Genomic DNA, 17,858 nt, shown 5'->3' on the forward strand with positions numbered 1-17,858 from the left:
AGGACCAACTGCAAGGAACTTTAAGTGCAAACATACATTTTTAAAACTCTCTCTGATAATTAAACAATTACTTAAGAGGGCAAGGGTTCAAAATGTTCAAAACTTCACTTTTAAGTCTTATAGTTAAAGGCTTTATTATCACAAAAGCAAAAAAAAAGTTATGATCCATGAATGTTGAAATGTATGCTTTGTGTAAATAAGCCTTGACATGTGAAATTTAAGAGTAGTCTGATAACTGCAAACATGTTTTCATATGTTTTATTTGATTGTTTTAAAATAATTAATGTAAGTTGTCTGGTATACTACATTTCAATCCACACATTAATGATCATTAATAGCATTATACTCGGTGTACTTAGTACAGATTTTCTTTTACATATCATCTTTTATGATGATAATGCATGCTTCTTTAAAGTACAATTTTACAACTGACTCTAGTAGGGTTTTTTCCCCTATTAAATACACTAAAGATATTTAATATCACAAAGCTTAATGTAGGCTAAATTCCATTTATTGCATTTTAACAATGGAACTTTTACAGAAAAACTTATAAATAAGACTGCAGCCCAAAGTTTCTTGGAATTGCTCCTGCACTTATCTGATTCACTGCCTTGGCCAAATTCCTGAATAGGTTCAGCATATAACAAGTCCCACCCACACAATGCCTACGCAAATGATGTAATACTGACAAGCAAGTATGTTCACATCCTAGGAAGAAAATAAAAATAAGCCACCTCCTTAATATTTCTTTGGTTAATGAACTGCACAAAGATCACTATTCTGTATTTCAGTATTAGGAATTTTAAAAAGGTTTCTATGATATCCTTGTTAAACCAAAGTTCCTGCACAAAGCTGAGTGTTCCCTGAATTTTTTTAAGGACTGCATTGACAACTTGTCAGCATGTTGCTATATTTAATGTCAAGATGTTATTGAAGACACTTCATTATGTTATACTGTATTCTCTTTACGAAGCCCCATGAGAAAAATTTCTCTGGTCTATTTGCTCTGTTCCTTAAAAGATACTGTCAATAATCATACAATTAAATACATCAGCTTCTTTATAATGTCTGTCAAAAATTTGTCTTCACTTTGGTCCTACTTCTAGGTCTTCATATCATGTACTTGTTAACAACAGAGTGTATTCCTGGCTTCATCTAATCTTTCCTGCTCTAATTTTTCTGCTTCCAGAATCTTCCCACTTACTTTTAATTTTATTTAGTATTCATCTATGAAAGTCTTAAATCCTTTCTGGAACAAAACTAGATATAAATATATACACATATGAATAAATATACATATCAAATGGCAAAACAAATACTTTTAGGCTTGAAATGTTTACCTGGTGAGATTTCTATTTAAGTCGATATTTAAGCATTTATATACTGGGATATAAAAGAACTTCATTACTGTTCTAAAATTAACATCATAAAAATATAATTTAAAATATTTAAAAGACTATTGTACTTCTAGTAACTTTTAAAAATAAAGGTGTGTAGAATGTACATGCCTACTCTATAGGCCAGTTCTATAAATATACCTCCTCCCCCAACATAGACACACAATCTATTAAAAGCTCCTTCTAGTTTTACTCTCCCCAGCACAACTATTCAAGTCCTGTCTGCTTGTCTTCATATACCACCTGTACCAATTCACTACTAAACCATAATCCATCTTAGGTTGTCTTTGTAGTATCCTGAAAATGTGTCTCTATATTTTACATTGTATTCTATACCACACACATACAAGATTACTTTTAAACAATTAATGCCTATTTTATATTCACCTATGCTGCTTTTAAACTGTTAAGCACACACCAGGTGTTCAATAAATGTCTTTCTTTTAAATGGTGTTTTTCGGGGGGAAGGAGGTAATTAGGTTTATTTTTTTTTAATAGAGTTACTGGGGATTGAACCCAGGACTTTGTGCATTCTAAGCACTCACTCTACCACTGAGCTATACCCTCCCACCCCTAAATGTCTTTCTTTTAAAATGTTTCAGAGCATAATAAATAAGCAATCCTCAACTGCCTTACCTTTCACTTTGAAATTAATCTCAGCCACCCTATAATTTTCTCATTATCTTCCTCCCCTTAAATTGCTGTTATTGCTGTTTCCTATAGGCTGTTACTTAATGTGTATATGCAATATATTTAATGTTTCAAATGTTGGGGTACAAAAGTCAGGAACCCGACCTACATACTTCTTTTCCAAGAATCATATGCCATTAAGCACTTAATAAACCATTTTAATAATGAATGTCAGTTTATCTTCCTGAATTTTGCTTTCTCTCTTGAAATTTAAGCCCTTTGAAGGCAGGAGTTTCACATAATCCATGTATCACCCAGTACTTACCATTGTTGTACTTTATACACATACTTGCTTTAACAGATGATAGATTAATCCATGTATTCATACATGAATTAATATGTACATTGTGAATTCTGTGATAGAGCTAAGGAATATAGATGAAATCACCAAGAGAGTGCAAGCTGAGATCATTCTAGCATGTGAACAGAGAAAAGACCATCTTCACAAAACTCAAACTATGTTGATTTAGGCAGCTAATTAATAGCAAGCTATATTTTGTCCTAGGGAAATCAGTGATCCCAGGGGATTAGAAAATATTATTATTGAGAAGTATAAAGAAATGGGGTTAAAAGTACAACAGAAATAAAAAGGAGTAAAATTAGAGCTGCCTCCGTGTGTAACCTTTGACAAGTTTAGAAATGGCACATTTATCAGATTTCTACCTATGTGTACACTTTTGCTGAATGTTTAGAAGAAAAACAAATGTGGTAAAAAGCATTCATTACCTTTCCAAAGGATCCCTGACCAAGAACTTTGAGCAATTCAAATTGCGCAGGATCTGCTTTCTCATACCCTTCCTTAACATGATGAGTAATAGGGATTTCTTTAACAACTCCTTCATCCTGTAAAAAGAAATCCAAGCAACGGTAAAATATAGTTGTAACATCTTATGATTAGCTCCATTTAGAAATCACATCAGAGATAATTTAATACCTAACTCCTTCAATATTAGCTTAAGAGTTTTTCAGGCTACTAGTATCCCCATTTCCCCAGTCTTCTAACACATAGAGATACACTACCACCATCACCCCTATTATATAATTTTATGTAAACAGAACATATAAAATCTATACCATGGGAGCTTTCCAATATATCATATAAATTCTGGTCTGGATAGCAAGAATGTTCTCAATCAATTCACCCATTAATTAACTGATTAATCAATGATGACTATGACCAAAAATGGACAAGAGCATGGTCCCAAGTAAGCTTGACTTCATGGCAGCTAAAATAACTTCCATGTTACATAGGCAGTCAGATATTCACTCTCTCAAGAGGGATATCTGGCAGAGGAATTTTAGTTTTAGGTATTCGGAACCACTAATCAATCAGAAATGAAGAATAACTTCCGAAAGTATGTCTGGAAAAAAAAAAGTATGTCTGTGAACGTTTCCTATTATATCAAAATAGTATGTCACCAAGTCTTTTAAGTAGCTGTGAGAGTGAGTTTCCCCTTTTGAAGGGGTCTTTTTCTTAAAAAGTCAAGTACCTTTTTAAATGCAAATTCATCTGTTTTGTAGCCAATGTTTTGGAATTAAAGTATGGCATATCTGTATGTACCTTTGCAATACAATATATGTACACCAAAAGCAACATCAAATTGTATACTATTATTAATATTGTGGATAACTGGTTTTACACCACATATTACGAATGTAGTAATGATCTTCAAAGCATGGAAGATAACAAAATCATACTAACTGGAAGTTTTCTCCAGTGGAAAGAATGCTAGTAGAAGAGTCAAAAGACTAAGTTTTGCTCCTAGCTCTGTCATGCATAAGCCAAGCAGCCTCGGCCAAATCACAAACCACTCTACTTCAGTGTTCTCACATGGCAAACAGATTATGTTACATGGTTCTTTAAGGTCCTTTCCAAGTTTGTGATATTATATTGAACACAATACAGTACTTTTATGTTTAAGAAGGCACTTCAGTTTCTGCCATGTTTAAGATCATCATTATAAACATGGGTCATAATGACATCAGTTTTTAAAAAATGTTTAGAGCCAGGAAACAACTGTATTCTACTTAGTTTCACTGAACCCTAAGCAAGTCTTCAAATGCAAATGGGTGTCCAATGCCTTTTTTCTTAATTAAAATCCACACATGCCCATCCTTTAAAAATGCAGTATGTCTTGATTTTCAGCAGCATTATCCTATAAAATTTCCAATATGAAAATGCTATAGATTAGAAATGACAACTTCCCCCAGTAGATAGTTACCATAGAATATCATTACACTGTACCCTAACAACTTATTACCTTGGCTTTCTCTCCCACTAGACAGTGAGCTTCCTGTATCCAGGTAATATCACATTCACCTCTGCATTCCTAATGATTAGCACAATACTTGTTTGATCTTATGGGAGCAGACAGCCAAAAAAACCAAACAATTTCATTAAAAGGAAATGAAGAAAAACTTACTTTTAAAAAGATAGATTTTTAATTTTTATTTTTTATTAAAGTATAGTCAATTTAGAATGTTAGTTTCATGTGTACAACAAAGCAATTCAATTATACATATATATACATATATTTTTTAGATTCTTTTCCATTACAGTGCATTACAAGAAATTGAATATAGTTCCCTGTGCTATACATTAAGTCCCTGTTGTTTATCTAGTCTACATACAGTAATGTGTATCCATTAATCCCAAACTCCTAATCCATCCTTCCCCTCCCCCTTTTTCCCCTGGTAACCACAGTTTGTTTTCTATGTCTATGAGTCTATTTCTGGTTTGTAAATAAAATTTGTATCTTTTTTTTAAGATTCCACATAAAAGCAACATCATATGGCATTTGTCTTTCTCTGTCTTACTTCACTTAATATAGTAATCTCTAGGTCCATCCATGTTGCTGCAAATGGCATTATTTCATTCTTTTTATGGCTGAGTAATATTCCATTGTGTGTGTGGGAGTGTGTGTGTCTTACACATACCACATCTTCTTTATCCATTCATCTGTCGATGGACAGTTAGGCTGTTTCCATGTATTAGCTATTATAAATAGTGCTACTGTGAACACTGGGCTGCATGTGTCTTTCTGAATTATAGTTTTCTGGATATATGCCCAGGAGTGGGATTGATGGTAAGTCTATTTTTAGTTTTTTAAGGAACCTCCATACTGTCCTTCATAGTGGATGCACAAATTTACATTCCCATCAACACTGTAGGAGGGTTCCTCCTTCTCCACACCCTCTCCAACATTTATTATTTGTAGTCTTTCTAATGATGGCCATTCTGACAGGTGTTAGGTGATACCTCACTGTAATTTTGATTTGCATGTCTCTAATAGTTAGTGATACTGAGTATAAAAAGAAAGATTTTTAAAGGTAAAATTAATCAATAAGAAACCTCAAAATTATTTTTAAATACCTTCTAAAAGCAGAAAAATACGTACGCAGAATTTATTTTTAATATATAAAGGAAATAGGGACACAGGAGATTCATTCCTGATAATGGAATTACGTCAATTTTGAATAGAAGTGACTTTGTGATGACAATATACCTATATTTAATAATATAAGCCTTTTTTTCCTTAGAGTATGAGGGATATAAATATTTTTCCAGATCAGATTTAGTCAGGATCAGTATTTTTATTACAATGTGTTTTACTCAACACAAATGAAGAGCATAATAACCCCAGAATCTGTACTTTAAAAAATGCTGATATTAACTTACTGATTGGCCATCTTCCTTTTATAGACATATATTCCTAGGCAAACAACTGTATGTATTATATTACTGAATCATGGCTAGTTTGCCTTTAAGTAGACAGTAGTTTATAATACCCCAGTTTCAAATAAAAATCACTTATAGAATAAATATTTAGTACATATGTTTGGGTCCCACTCTCAGAGATTATGGTTCATTAGAACTAGGATGCGGCTCAGGCATTTGTATTGTTTTAAATGTCCCCAGATGATTCTAATACGTGGTCAGAATTAGAAAACACTGTTTAGGTGCTTCTAAAGTAAATAGATATAGTTACATAGATAGATATGTACACAAATATATACACACATACACACACAAATAGCTACTTATTACAGAAGTGTTTTAGTATTTGTATGCTACCACCTCTTTTGTACCATCAAATTATCTGACACCCTCCTGTACCATCACTTCCAATATTGGTCTTTCTTATTTCATCTGCTCCTTATCCCATTCTTATCTATTGCCTGACATTTTTCAGCTTCCCCAAGGCTACACTAATTGATGCTTACTATTAAAATGTTCCTTTTTTTCTCACCTGCAACCTTCCTTCCTTCCCTCACCTCACTTTCTTCTGGTTCTGCACCATTCCAAAAGCTTGAGAATGGCTGCAATCTAGCTCAAAACAAGGTAGTAATGTACTTCTCAGTGATCCATTTATTTTTTAAGAGTCAATCATCTTCCAAAAAATTTTCCTATCTTGGTATAATAAAGTTGTGATGTATCACCTTATCTTCTCATAATACACTCTTTTCTCCTTATTCACTCACTCAAAAAATCAACAACATTCATGAAGTACATGCTATGTATCAGGCACTATGCTACACACTGGGGATACAGAGATAAAATGTGGACTTGAGGATAGCAAATGTCAGAAATACCATGTCATTTAATAAAACAAAAAGGTGTACAATGTATTATGGGCTGAAACATGTCCCCTCAAATTCATATGCTGAAGTCCTAACTCCTAGTACCTCAGAATGTGACTGTCTTTGAAGATAGGGCCTTTAAAAGAAGTAACTAAGGTAAAATTAGGTCAATAGGGTGGGCTCTAATCCAATATGACTGGTGTTCTTATAAGAAGAAAAGATGAGTGCACAGACACATACAGAGGGAAAACCATGTGAAGGCACAGGGAGAAAACAGCCATCTACAAGACAAGCAGAGAGGCCTCAGAAGAAACCAACCCTGCCAACAACTTGATCACAATTCTAGCCTCTAGAATTGTGACAAAATAAATTTGTTGTTTAAGTCACCTTAGTGGTACTTAGTTATAATAGCCCTAGCAAAATTATACACAGTACCTAATTATAGCTGATCTGTGTAAAAAAAAAAGTTGCTACTGTAAAATGAAGATTTAATAACTCTGAAATAGGGACCACTGTTCTTTCCAACATCAAATGACAAATCTGAGGCAAGGATGATTATGAGCTATTTTTGGAACTTCAAAGCAATTGCTGATAAATAGAAAACCTATGAAGACTCAACCAAAACCAAAATAATATGCTCTAACCTCTACAATCTGTGATCATCTTTTTAATTCAGGGAGCTAACAATGCTTTAACACTGGAAAAACATACTGATTAAGTACAAAACGAACTACCAAATACACTACTGCTCCATTTTTTGACAACTGATTTGATTAGGAGGAAGAAATCATCTCTTTAACAGATGAAGAAAGAGTTGATGACAATCTATTAGGAATCCATACTATATAACTCTATTATAATAATTTCATAAGACTGTGGAACTAAGCGTAGATACCTCCCCAAAACACATAAAAACAAAAAAAGAGGGATTTTTTAAAAGCCTAAATTTTTGTTTTTTATGTAATAATGCAATATCCATCTGTTCAAACATTTGCTTTATTTGTGGGTAGATAAGCCAGTTTGATCACACTGAAATCCCCAAGAAGCATTTAAACTACAGATTTATTAAAACATACATGCAGAGATCTGGAAAAGTATCTTTGTGCACCCTTCTCATGTAATGAATTTAGGGTCACTGAAAACAATGCCAGTCATCAGCATAATTTGAAAGAAGGCTAACAGTAAAAACAATGTAAACGTCAAAACACATCAAATGATGCACACATTGGAAAGTAATTGCAGAATACTTAGGTTTGCAAAATTATATCATTTTGTACTGATGACTGAAAAACAAAGAGGGTGGCAAACTAGTTTCCACTTGGGTTGGTTTATTCTTACTAGAGAAGAGTCAACTGAGAATTTTGAAAACCACAAAACATCTATAAAATTAAAGTTATTAAACTTATTTAGACTATTAATCTTTGCATCCCTCATGGTGCAGCATATAATTCCACTTTATAGTGGCTGTCCATCAATATTTAGTTGAACAATAATTGTTTACCTTAGAGTTTCACGTCATCTGTAGTGCAAGGGTTCCAATTTTTTTCCTTAAAAAAGGATAAATGAATAAAAAGCAGACGCAAGCACCAACTTTGAAAGGAAAGAAAAATACTGAAGCACAGCAAGGCTAAATGTGCATCAAAATGGAAAGAGATAGAGGAAGGAAAAATCCACCATATAGGAAGTAGGCCTTCCAATTTAAAATACTCCCTACTTATGGCTACAAATAAACTTAAATAAAATGTACTTGTAAAAGAGTATTTTTTAAAGGTTTCTTATGAGAGATACATGTCAAGAATGGTTTCTAAAATTAGAAACTTAGGGCTTAAAAATAACAGGAAATCAGTTTTGTTTTTTCTGAATGTACATTTTCCGTTAAATGTAAGGCTTACATTTCTGGGTACTAAAAATATATATCAATTGAGAGACAAAATGTACTGCTGATCTTGTACTAATGAAATCAACAAAAATCTAATCACTAAGTGAATGTTCTTTTGAAATTCCTAAAACATTGGTAGCATTCAAATATGTATTTTATTTCAGGGAATAATAACCATTCCATTCGAACTTTAGAAGTAAATATAAATGGGTCATAAGCTACGAAATATAAGGCAATTATGCTTATTTTGACAATGTATAAAACTAACTCATGTCAGTCATCTACTAAAGAAGAACAACATATTTTTTTCTAATCTGGACAGTTGGGAGTAGGGGATTAGGTGGTGAAATACAATGACAGGTATCTTTTATCAGTGACCTATTAACAAATGTGAACCTTAACCTTAACAAATGTGAAGGCTATCTTGAGAAATGGAATAATTCCTCATAACAAATCTAGATATATTAAAATTACATTAATTATAATTCAGTTTTGCTAATCATGTTAGATATATATAGAAAGTGGGAAGCATTTTATTTAATTGCTTGTTTTAATTGAAGGAAAGAAATCAAATGACCATGAAAGTCTAAAGATACAATAATTGAGATGGGGTAAATTAGTTATCTAAATCAGTCAATCACAAAACAGCATCAGGCCACACAGACAATACCTAAAGTTCAGATTTAAAGAACACCGTTTAAAGAATCTGTGCATCACAGAGCAGTCTCTACAATCCACCATTATTATTTTTTTAAAAGCCAATTACAAGAAAACACACAGCTGTCAGCACCACATTGGAATAGACAACCACAACCAAAAAAAAAATATTATATATGAAAACATTAAAAAGGGGGACGATAAATTTATGAAGTTAATGTTTCATATCACCCATATCACTTAACTGACACAGATGAATACCTGAACTATCACACAGCAAAAGTACATTATGTTTTAAGTCCAGATAACTCAGGTCATAAATTAAATCAAATCCTTGGAAGTGATTCTAGGTTCCTTATTCTCCAAAACGTTAGATTCCTCTTTCTAGCCACTGAAGTTGCCTGCCTAATGTAAATCACATTAGCATCTAGCATTGTGTATCTCTACAGCCTTTCCATTAAAACTGTACTTGTTGACTCACTTTTTACTAAAATTAGAAAGGTAAATATTTGACAATAATCCCATGTATGTCTACGTGTTTATGTTGGCTACACATGTACACATACATATATACACACACACATTTTTTCTTCCTCCTGTGGTATGGGACATGGTATTTCCATGCTAATTTATTAACACTGAAACACACCCTTCCCCAGTGCCTTTGTATTTTCTAATACTCTTTTGTCTTTTATAAACTAGCGACATAAATATTTCTATTCCTTAGTCCATATAATGTATAAATAAAGCTCTAGATGATTTTGATACAAGTTTAATTTAATTGTACTCAAAATTAACATAAAAGTTATTAATACTAAGTAAATTGCAAAAGCTAAAATGACATTTTACCTCTCATCTTGTTAATCAGAACTGAGATTACTGCTACATCATCAGTATGTGCAGAGACAGCTGATTTTTACATAGAACATTTCAAAGAAGAGTCTTGCACAAATCCAATTTAAATCTCTCTGCCCATACCTATCTGAGAAAAATTCACTTATGAACCAGTTTCAGGGGGAAAAAAGGACACCAAGGTTATTTTCTACTAGTCTGAGTCTACACAATACACAGCTGACCTAACGTAAGTCACACTGGGTCATTAAGTCTTGATTCTGCTACTTGTTAGTTTTATGGCCTACTATAAATCAGAAACTCTCCCGGTCTCAGCAGACTTATCAATAAAGTGAAAATATTACAGAATACTATCTCTGAGGCTCCTTCTAGCCTTAAAATATCTCTAATTCTATGAAAATATCCAAAGAAATAACAATCAGAATAGCAACATTAATGGGGATGTTTACTTTAGTAAGATCCTCCCTAAAACCTTAAGAACACTTTTCTGTATAATAAGATATTGTAAAATGAGAGACTAGGATTACTGGCCTTGAACAGAATGGCATAATAGCTAAGCAGTCTTTTAAACTATTTAGAAATTTCTAAAGTAATTTATATGCAATCCTTTTTGAAAGCAAAACAGATTTTAAATGACCTCAGGTTATCCTTATAGTTAAATATTTTCATGTTAGATGTCCTTAATACCCTAAAGTTGAAGACAATATTATTTAATTCAGAGGATTCTATATTGAAATAATCTAGTTACTCATATACTGGCAATAAAAATTTCATCCATTACACTTAAAATAGTTGAATTTCATGACATGTAAATTTTAACCTGATAATTTTTTTTTGTAAGACAAATTTCTGTATAAGAATTTCTAGGTTGGGGGGGAGCAGGTGCCAAGATGGCAGAGTAGAGAAATTCACAGCTTGCCCTCTCCTACAAATACACCAAGAATTACATCTACAAACCCACTGAATCTCACAGAACACCTACTGAACTCCAGCAGAGTGTCTCTCATTTTGAAATACTGGAGGATTCTCACAAAATGAAGGAAAAGGAAAAGGAAAAAAAGGAAAAGGAAAAGGAAAAGAAAAAGAAAATCAGTGAGGGACCAGTCCTGTGGGGAAGGAGCAGCAAAGGAAAAAAGGCACCCTCATGCTGGGATGCCCCCTCTCTAGCCAGGAGGTCAGTGGGGACAGAAGTCGAGCTTCTGAGGCTCAGAGGAGAAAGTGGCAGCCACTTGGGAGACAGAACTAAGAGAAATTGGCACAGCAGGTCCCTGAGATCCTCAGCCCTAGACATGAAGCAGCAGGGACAAGCCAGGACTGGCTGCTGGAGGTCAATGACAAGCCCAGGGAGAGGGCTGGGGCCCATGGCACAAGGCAGCCTCAAGGGATGGGAGGGAAATGTGAGTGCTCCCTGGGGGTGTGTGCAAAACAGAACAGGCTGGGACCCCCATAAAAAAGCACCACTGATGGTGTGTGGGGAGGATGGGTGTGCAACACAGCTTCCCCACAGTCACTGCCTCCTCTGGGCTCCCATTGTTGGTGTGTTTGTTCTCCAGAGAAGAAAAGTGGGGCTGGGTCATAGCCATCACTGCTGCACAGAGGTAGGGCTGAAAGCTGAATCCATACCCAGGGGCACAGCAACTTCATAGGTGGGACTGAGATTTGTTTAAAGCCCCAGGCAGAGAGGGTGAATTTGCTCCTCTGGTGCCATTGTGAACCTAAGTCTCTCTGATGAACAGGCAGTGAGTGGAGTTCTGGTGCACGGCAAGCCCAGTAGGGGTATTTACAAAAGGCCAGCATACTGTACTGTATGCAGAGGTGGGGCTGGGGTCTGCACTGACCCTTTGGCACACCATGGATTCAGGTGTAAGCTCCCTATGGCAAATCTTAGACCCTGATATTGGCAAATCTGTGCTGGTGGTCTTGGCATCCTAGAAACTGAGGAACACAAGAGCAGGTGGCTTACATTTCTGCAAGCTAAGGTGGGGACAAAGGCAGTTCAACAAAGAGTACCCTGTAAGCCCACATAACAAGTGACAGACAACACCAACAAGGGACTTCCCAGTGGATATCTCCTGCGGAGGTATACTCAGCAACTCTTCTTCCCAGCTGAAGCCCTCCAATCCTTCCTACCATACACTGCAGCTCACAAATGGGACTAGAAGCCTCTATTCCAGCAACAGGGGAACAGAACCAGCCCATGTCAAGGCTGTGACAACAGAACCAAAAAGGAGGCCTTGCTCAACAACAACAATCAAGGCAGGCTCTGATCACAAAAACACCAACTACACCTCCCATCAAAGGGATAAGAGTCAATACACATGGAAGAAAGATGCGGCAACCATCCATACTAAGAACAGCCTTGCAACAAAACTATCAGACACACACAGTCTACACAGGAATGCTCCCACTTTAAATAAAAACAAACAAGAAAAACAGCCCTTTAAGAACATAGTAGATAACTGATACTCCTAAATCCATAGAGCCAAAGGAATATAAGTAAAATGAAGAAGCAAAGGAACCACTCCCAATTAAAAGAACAGGAGAAACCCCTTGAAAAAATGAACAAAATACACCTTGACAGACTACTAGATCATGACTTCAAAGGGGGTAATAAAAGCACTGAAGGAAATAAGAGAGACTATGAATAGAGACAGAAAACTATAAAAAGAAAATTGAAACTATAAAGAGGAGCCACTTAAAAACAGAAAACTCAGTGGCTGAGAGAAGAGCCAAGATAAAGGCAGTCAAAAGCAGACTAGATAATGCAGAGGAATGAATAAGTGACTAGGAAAACAGAAGTCACCCAATCACAACAGCAGACAGAAAAGCAAATAAAAACCAATGAAAGCAGCATAAGGGACCTATGGGATAATATAAATGTGCTAAACTATGCATAATATGGGTCCCAGAAGAAGAAGAAAGAGAAAAGGAAATTGAAAAGGTATTTGAAGAAATTATGACTGAAAACTTTCCTAACCTAAAGAAGGAAACAGATATCCAAGTACAGGAGGCACAGAGGGTCCCAAACAAGAAAATACCAAACAGACCTACATCAAGACATATTATAATTAAGACGGCCAACGTTAAAGATAAAGAAATTATTCTAAAGGCAGTAAAAGAAAAACAAAGAGTTAGTTACAAGGGAACCCACATTAGGCTTTCAGCTGATTTCTCAACACAAACACTTCAGGTCAGATGGGAGTGGCAAGATATATTCAAAGTTCTGAATGGGAAAAAGATGCAACATAGGATACACTATCCATCAAGATTATCCTTTAGAATAGAAGGAGACATAAAGAATTTCACAGACAAGCAAAAACTAGAAGAATTCAGCAATACTAAACCTATGCTAAAAGAAATATTGAAAAAGTCTACACTAAATAGAAAAGAAGCAGGATGTTAAAGAAATGAAGAAAAAACATAACTGCAAATGCAATAACTACAATGAGTTGAACAGATTAAACGTGACGATGTAAAAGAGGACATCAAAATTATTAAAGGTAGGAGAGGAGAGCAAGAAAATACAGATTTTTTCCCTCTCTCTTATTCTCATTTCTTCATTCTTTTTAGGATGTGTTTGAGCCTACATAACTATCAGTCTAAAGGAAACAGATATAATAAGGGGTTAACTTATTTGAAAAACAGGGTAACCACAAATCAAAGACATAAAATAGAGTCACAACCAAAAAGAAACCAAGTTAATACAAAAAAAAATTATCAAACCACAAAAAGGAAAAGAAAGGAACAAAGGAAAAATACAAAATCACCTGGAAAACAAAGTTTAAAATGTCAACAAACACACTTCTATCAATAATTACTATAAATGTCAATGGACTAAATGCTCCAAGCAAAAGACACAGAGTGACAGATTGGATAATAAAACAAAAGCCTACAATATGCTGCCCACAAGAGACCCACTTTAGAGTGAAGGACATATATAGATTGAAAGTGAGAGGACGGAAAAAGATTATTTCATGCAAATGGAAATGACAAGAAAGTGGGAGTAGCAATACTCATATGAGACAAAATAGACCTTAAAACAAAGGCCATAAAGAGAGATAATGAAAGACACTATATAATGACCAAGGAATCAATATAAGATGAAGATATTACACTTGTTAAAATACATGCACCCAATACAGGAGCACCTAAATATATAAAACAAATACTAACAGACATAAAGGGAGAAATTAATGGGAATACAATTATAGTAGGAGACTTTAACACCCCACTTACATCATTGGACAGGTCTTCCAAACAGAAAATCAATAAAGCAACAGAGATACTAAATGACACAATAAAACAGTTGGACTTGGTTGATATTTTTAGGATATTTTTAGGACTTTACATTTTTGGGATGCCCCCAAAAGAATATACATTCTTTTCAAGTGCTCATGGAATATTCTCTAGGATAGACCACGCACGTGGGCACAAAAGAAGCCTCAACAAATTTAAGAGGACAGAAATTATTCCAAGCATCTTCTCTGACCACAATAGCATGAAACTAGAAATCAACCACAGGAAAACAAATGAGAAAAAAAGGCATCAAGGAGACTAAACAACATGCTACTAAAAAAAAATGGGTCAACAATGAAGTCAAAGGAGAAATTAAAAAAATACCTTGAGAGAAATGACAATGAAAACAAAATGACACAAAATCTATGGGATGCAGCAAAAGCAGTCTTAAGAGGGAAGATCATAACGATACAGGCCTCCTTCCTCAAAAAACAAGAATCTCAAATAAACAACCAAACCTATCACCTAAAAGAACATGCATAACCTAAAGTCAGCAGAAGAAAAGAAATAATAAGGATCCAGGAGGAAATAAATAAAATAGAGATTTAAAAAAAAAAAACAATAGGAAAAAATCAATCAAACCAAGAGTTGGTTTTCTGAAATAGAAAACAAAATTGACACACCTCTGGCTAAGATCACCAATAAGAAAAGAGAGAGGACACAAATAAAATAAGAAATGAAAATAAAGAAATTAAACAAATGCCACAGAAATTTAAAAAAAATCATCAGAAAATACTGTGAAAAACTGTATGGTAATAAATTGGACAACTTAGAGAAATGGACAAGTTTCTGGAAACATACAGTCCACCAAAACTGAATCAAGAAGAAATAGATAATTTGGACAGATCAACCACCAGAAGTGAAATAGAATCAGCAACAAAAAACCTCCCTGCAAACAAAAGTCCAGGACCAGGTGGCTTCACTGGGGAATTCTATCAAACATATAAAGAAGAGCTCATACCAGTCCTTCTCAAACCTTCCAAAAATTGAAGAGGAGGGAAAATTCCCAAACTCATTCTATGAAGCCACCTTCACCCTCAAACTAAAGTTAGACAAAGACACTATCAAAAAAGAAAACTACAGGCCAATATCATTGATGAACATAGATGTCAAAATCCTCAACAAAATATTAGCAAACAGAATCCCACAGCACATAAGAAAGATCATACACTTTGATCAAGTTGTATTCATCCCGGGGACACAAGGATGGTTCAACATATGCAAATTAATCAACATGATACATCACATCAACAAGATAAAGGACAAAAATCACATGATCATCTCAACAGACACAGAAAAAGCATTTAATAAAATTTGACACCCATTTATGATAAAAACCCTTACCAAAGTGGGTATAGAGGGAACATATCTCAACATAATAAAAGCTATTAATGACAAACCTACAGCCAACATTATACTCAATGGTGATAAGTTGAAAGCTTTCCCACTAAAATCTGGAACAAGACAAGGATGCCCACTCTTCCCACTCCTATTCCATATAGTATTGGAAGTCCTAGCCATAGGAATAAAACAAGAGTAAGAAATTAAAGGGACCCAAATTGGAAAGAAAGAGGTAAAATTGTCATTATATGCAGGTGACATGATACTATATATAGAAAACCCCAAAGGTGCCACACAAAAACTACTAGAGCTGATAAAAAGAATTCAGCTAGGCAGCAGGATATGAGATTAACATGCAGAAATATGTGGCATGTCTTTACATTAACAATGAAATATCAGGAAAGGGAAGGAAGGAAACAATCTCTTTTAAAATTGCATCTAAAAAAAAATAAAATACTTAGGAATAAATATGACCAAAGTAGTGAAAGACTTATATGCAGAGAACTACAAAACATTGATTCAGGAAATTAAAGATGACTTAAAAAAGTGGAAAGATACCCCATGTTCTTGGATTGGAAGAATTAATATTGTTAAAATGGTCATACTACCCAAAGCAATCTACAGATTTAATGCAATCCCTAGCAAATTACCCAGGACATTTTTCACAGAACTAGAACAAATAATCCTAAAATCTATATGGAATCACAAAAGACTCAGAATTGCCAAAGCAATACTGAAGAAAAAGAATTAATCTGGAGGAATAATTCTGCCAAACTTCAGACAATACTACATAGCTACAGTAATCAAACCAGCATGGTTTCAGTACAAAAACAGACATACGGATCAATGGAACAGAAAAGAAAGCCCAGAAATAAACCCACAAACTTTTGGTCAATCAACCTTTGGCAAAGGAGGCAAGAACATAGGATGGAGAAAAAGCAGTCTGTTCAACAAATAGTGTTGTGAAAACTGGACAGCTGCATGTAAATCAATGAAGTTAGAATGCTCCCTCACACCATACACAAAAATAAACTCAAAATGGCTTAATGACTTAAACATTAGACAAGATACTCTAAACCTCTTAGAAGAAAACATAGGCAAAACATTATCTGACATAAATCTCAGCAATGTTCTAGGACAGTTTACCCAGGCAACAGAAATAGAAGCAAAAATTAACAAATGGGGCCTAATTAAACCTATAAGCTTTTGCACAGCAAAGGAAACCATAAGCAAAACAAAAGGCAACCTACAGAATGGGAGAAAATATTTGTAAAAGATAAGACTGACAAGAGCTGAATTTCCAGAATATATAAACAGCTCATATAACTTAATACTAAAAAAACAAACAATTGAATTCAAAAATGGGCAGAAGACCTAAATAAGCAGTTATCCAATGAAGACATACCAATGGCCAATAGGCATTTGAAAAAATGCTCAATATCTCTAATTATCAGAGAAATGCAAATCAAAACTACAATGAGGTATCATCTCATACCAGTCAGAATGGTCATCATTAAAAATTCCACAAACAATAAATGCTGGAGAGGGTGTGGAGAAAAGGGAACCCTCCTGTACTGTTGGAGGGAATGTAGTTTGGTGTAGCCAGTATGGAAAACAGGATGGAGATTCCCCAGAAGACTAAAAACAGACTTACCATATGATCCAGCAAGCCCACTCCTGCGCATATATCCAGAAAGAACCTTAATTCAAAAAGATACATGCACCCCAGTGTTCACAGCAGCACTATATACAATAGCCAAGACATGGAAACAACCTAAATGTCCATTGACAGATGACTGGATAAAGCAGCAGTGGTACATCTATACAATGGAATATTAGTCAGCCATTAAAAAGAATAAAATAATGCCACTTGCAGCAACATGGATGGACCTGGAGATTGTCACATTCTAAGTGAAGTAAGCCACAAAGAGAAAGAAAAATACCATTTGATATCAGTCATATGTGGAATCTAAAAAAGAAAAAAGACAAACGAACTTATTTACAAAACAGAAACAGACTCTGAGACATAGAAAACAAATTTATAGTTACCAGAGGGGGAAGGAGGTGGGAAGGGATAAATTGGGAGTTCAAGATTTGCAGATACTAACTAATATATATAAAATAGATAAACAACAAGTTTCTACTGTATACCACAGGGAACTATT

The 17,858-nt window shown here is 34.6% G+C and overlaps 1 protein-coding gene across 7 annotated transcripts in view; it reads right to left on the bottom strand.

The window, feature by feature from the left end:
- The window catches only part of RPS6KA6 (ribosomal protein S6 kinase A6), a 216,646-nt gene that overhangs the window by 78,767 nt on the left and 120,021 nt on the right, over window positions 1–17,858 (bottom strand). For all 7 annotated transcript variants that reach the window (XM_074358873.1, XM_045512667.2, XM_074358875.1 and 4 more), the window contains one exon: window positions 2,814–2,930. In XM_074358873.1, the coding sequence (XP_074214974.1) occupies window positions 2,814–2,930 (117 nt within the window). The remainder of the gene's footprint in view (window positions 1–2,813; window positions 2,931–17,858) is intronic.

Source organism: Camelus bactrianus, chromosome X (genome assembly GCF_048773025.1).
Source record: "Camelus bactrianus isolate YW-2024 breed Bactrian camel chromosome X, ASM4877302v1, whole genome shotgun sequence".
Lineage (NCBI taxonomy): Eukaryota > Metazoa > Chordata > Mammalia > Artiodactyla > Camelidae > Camelus > Camelus bactrianus.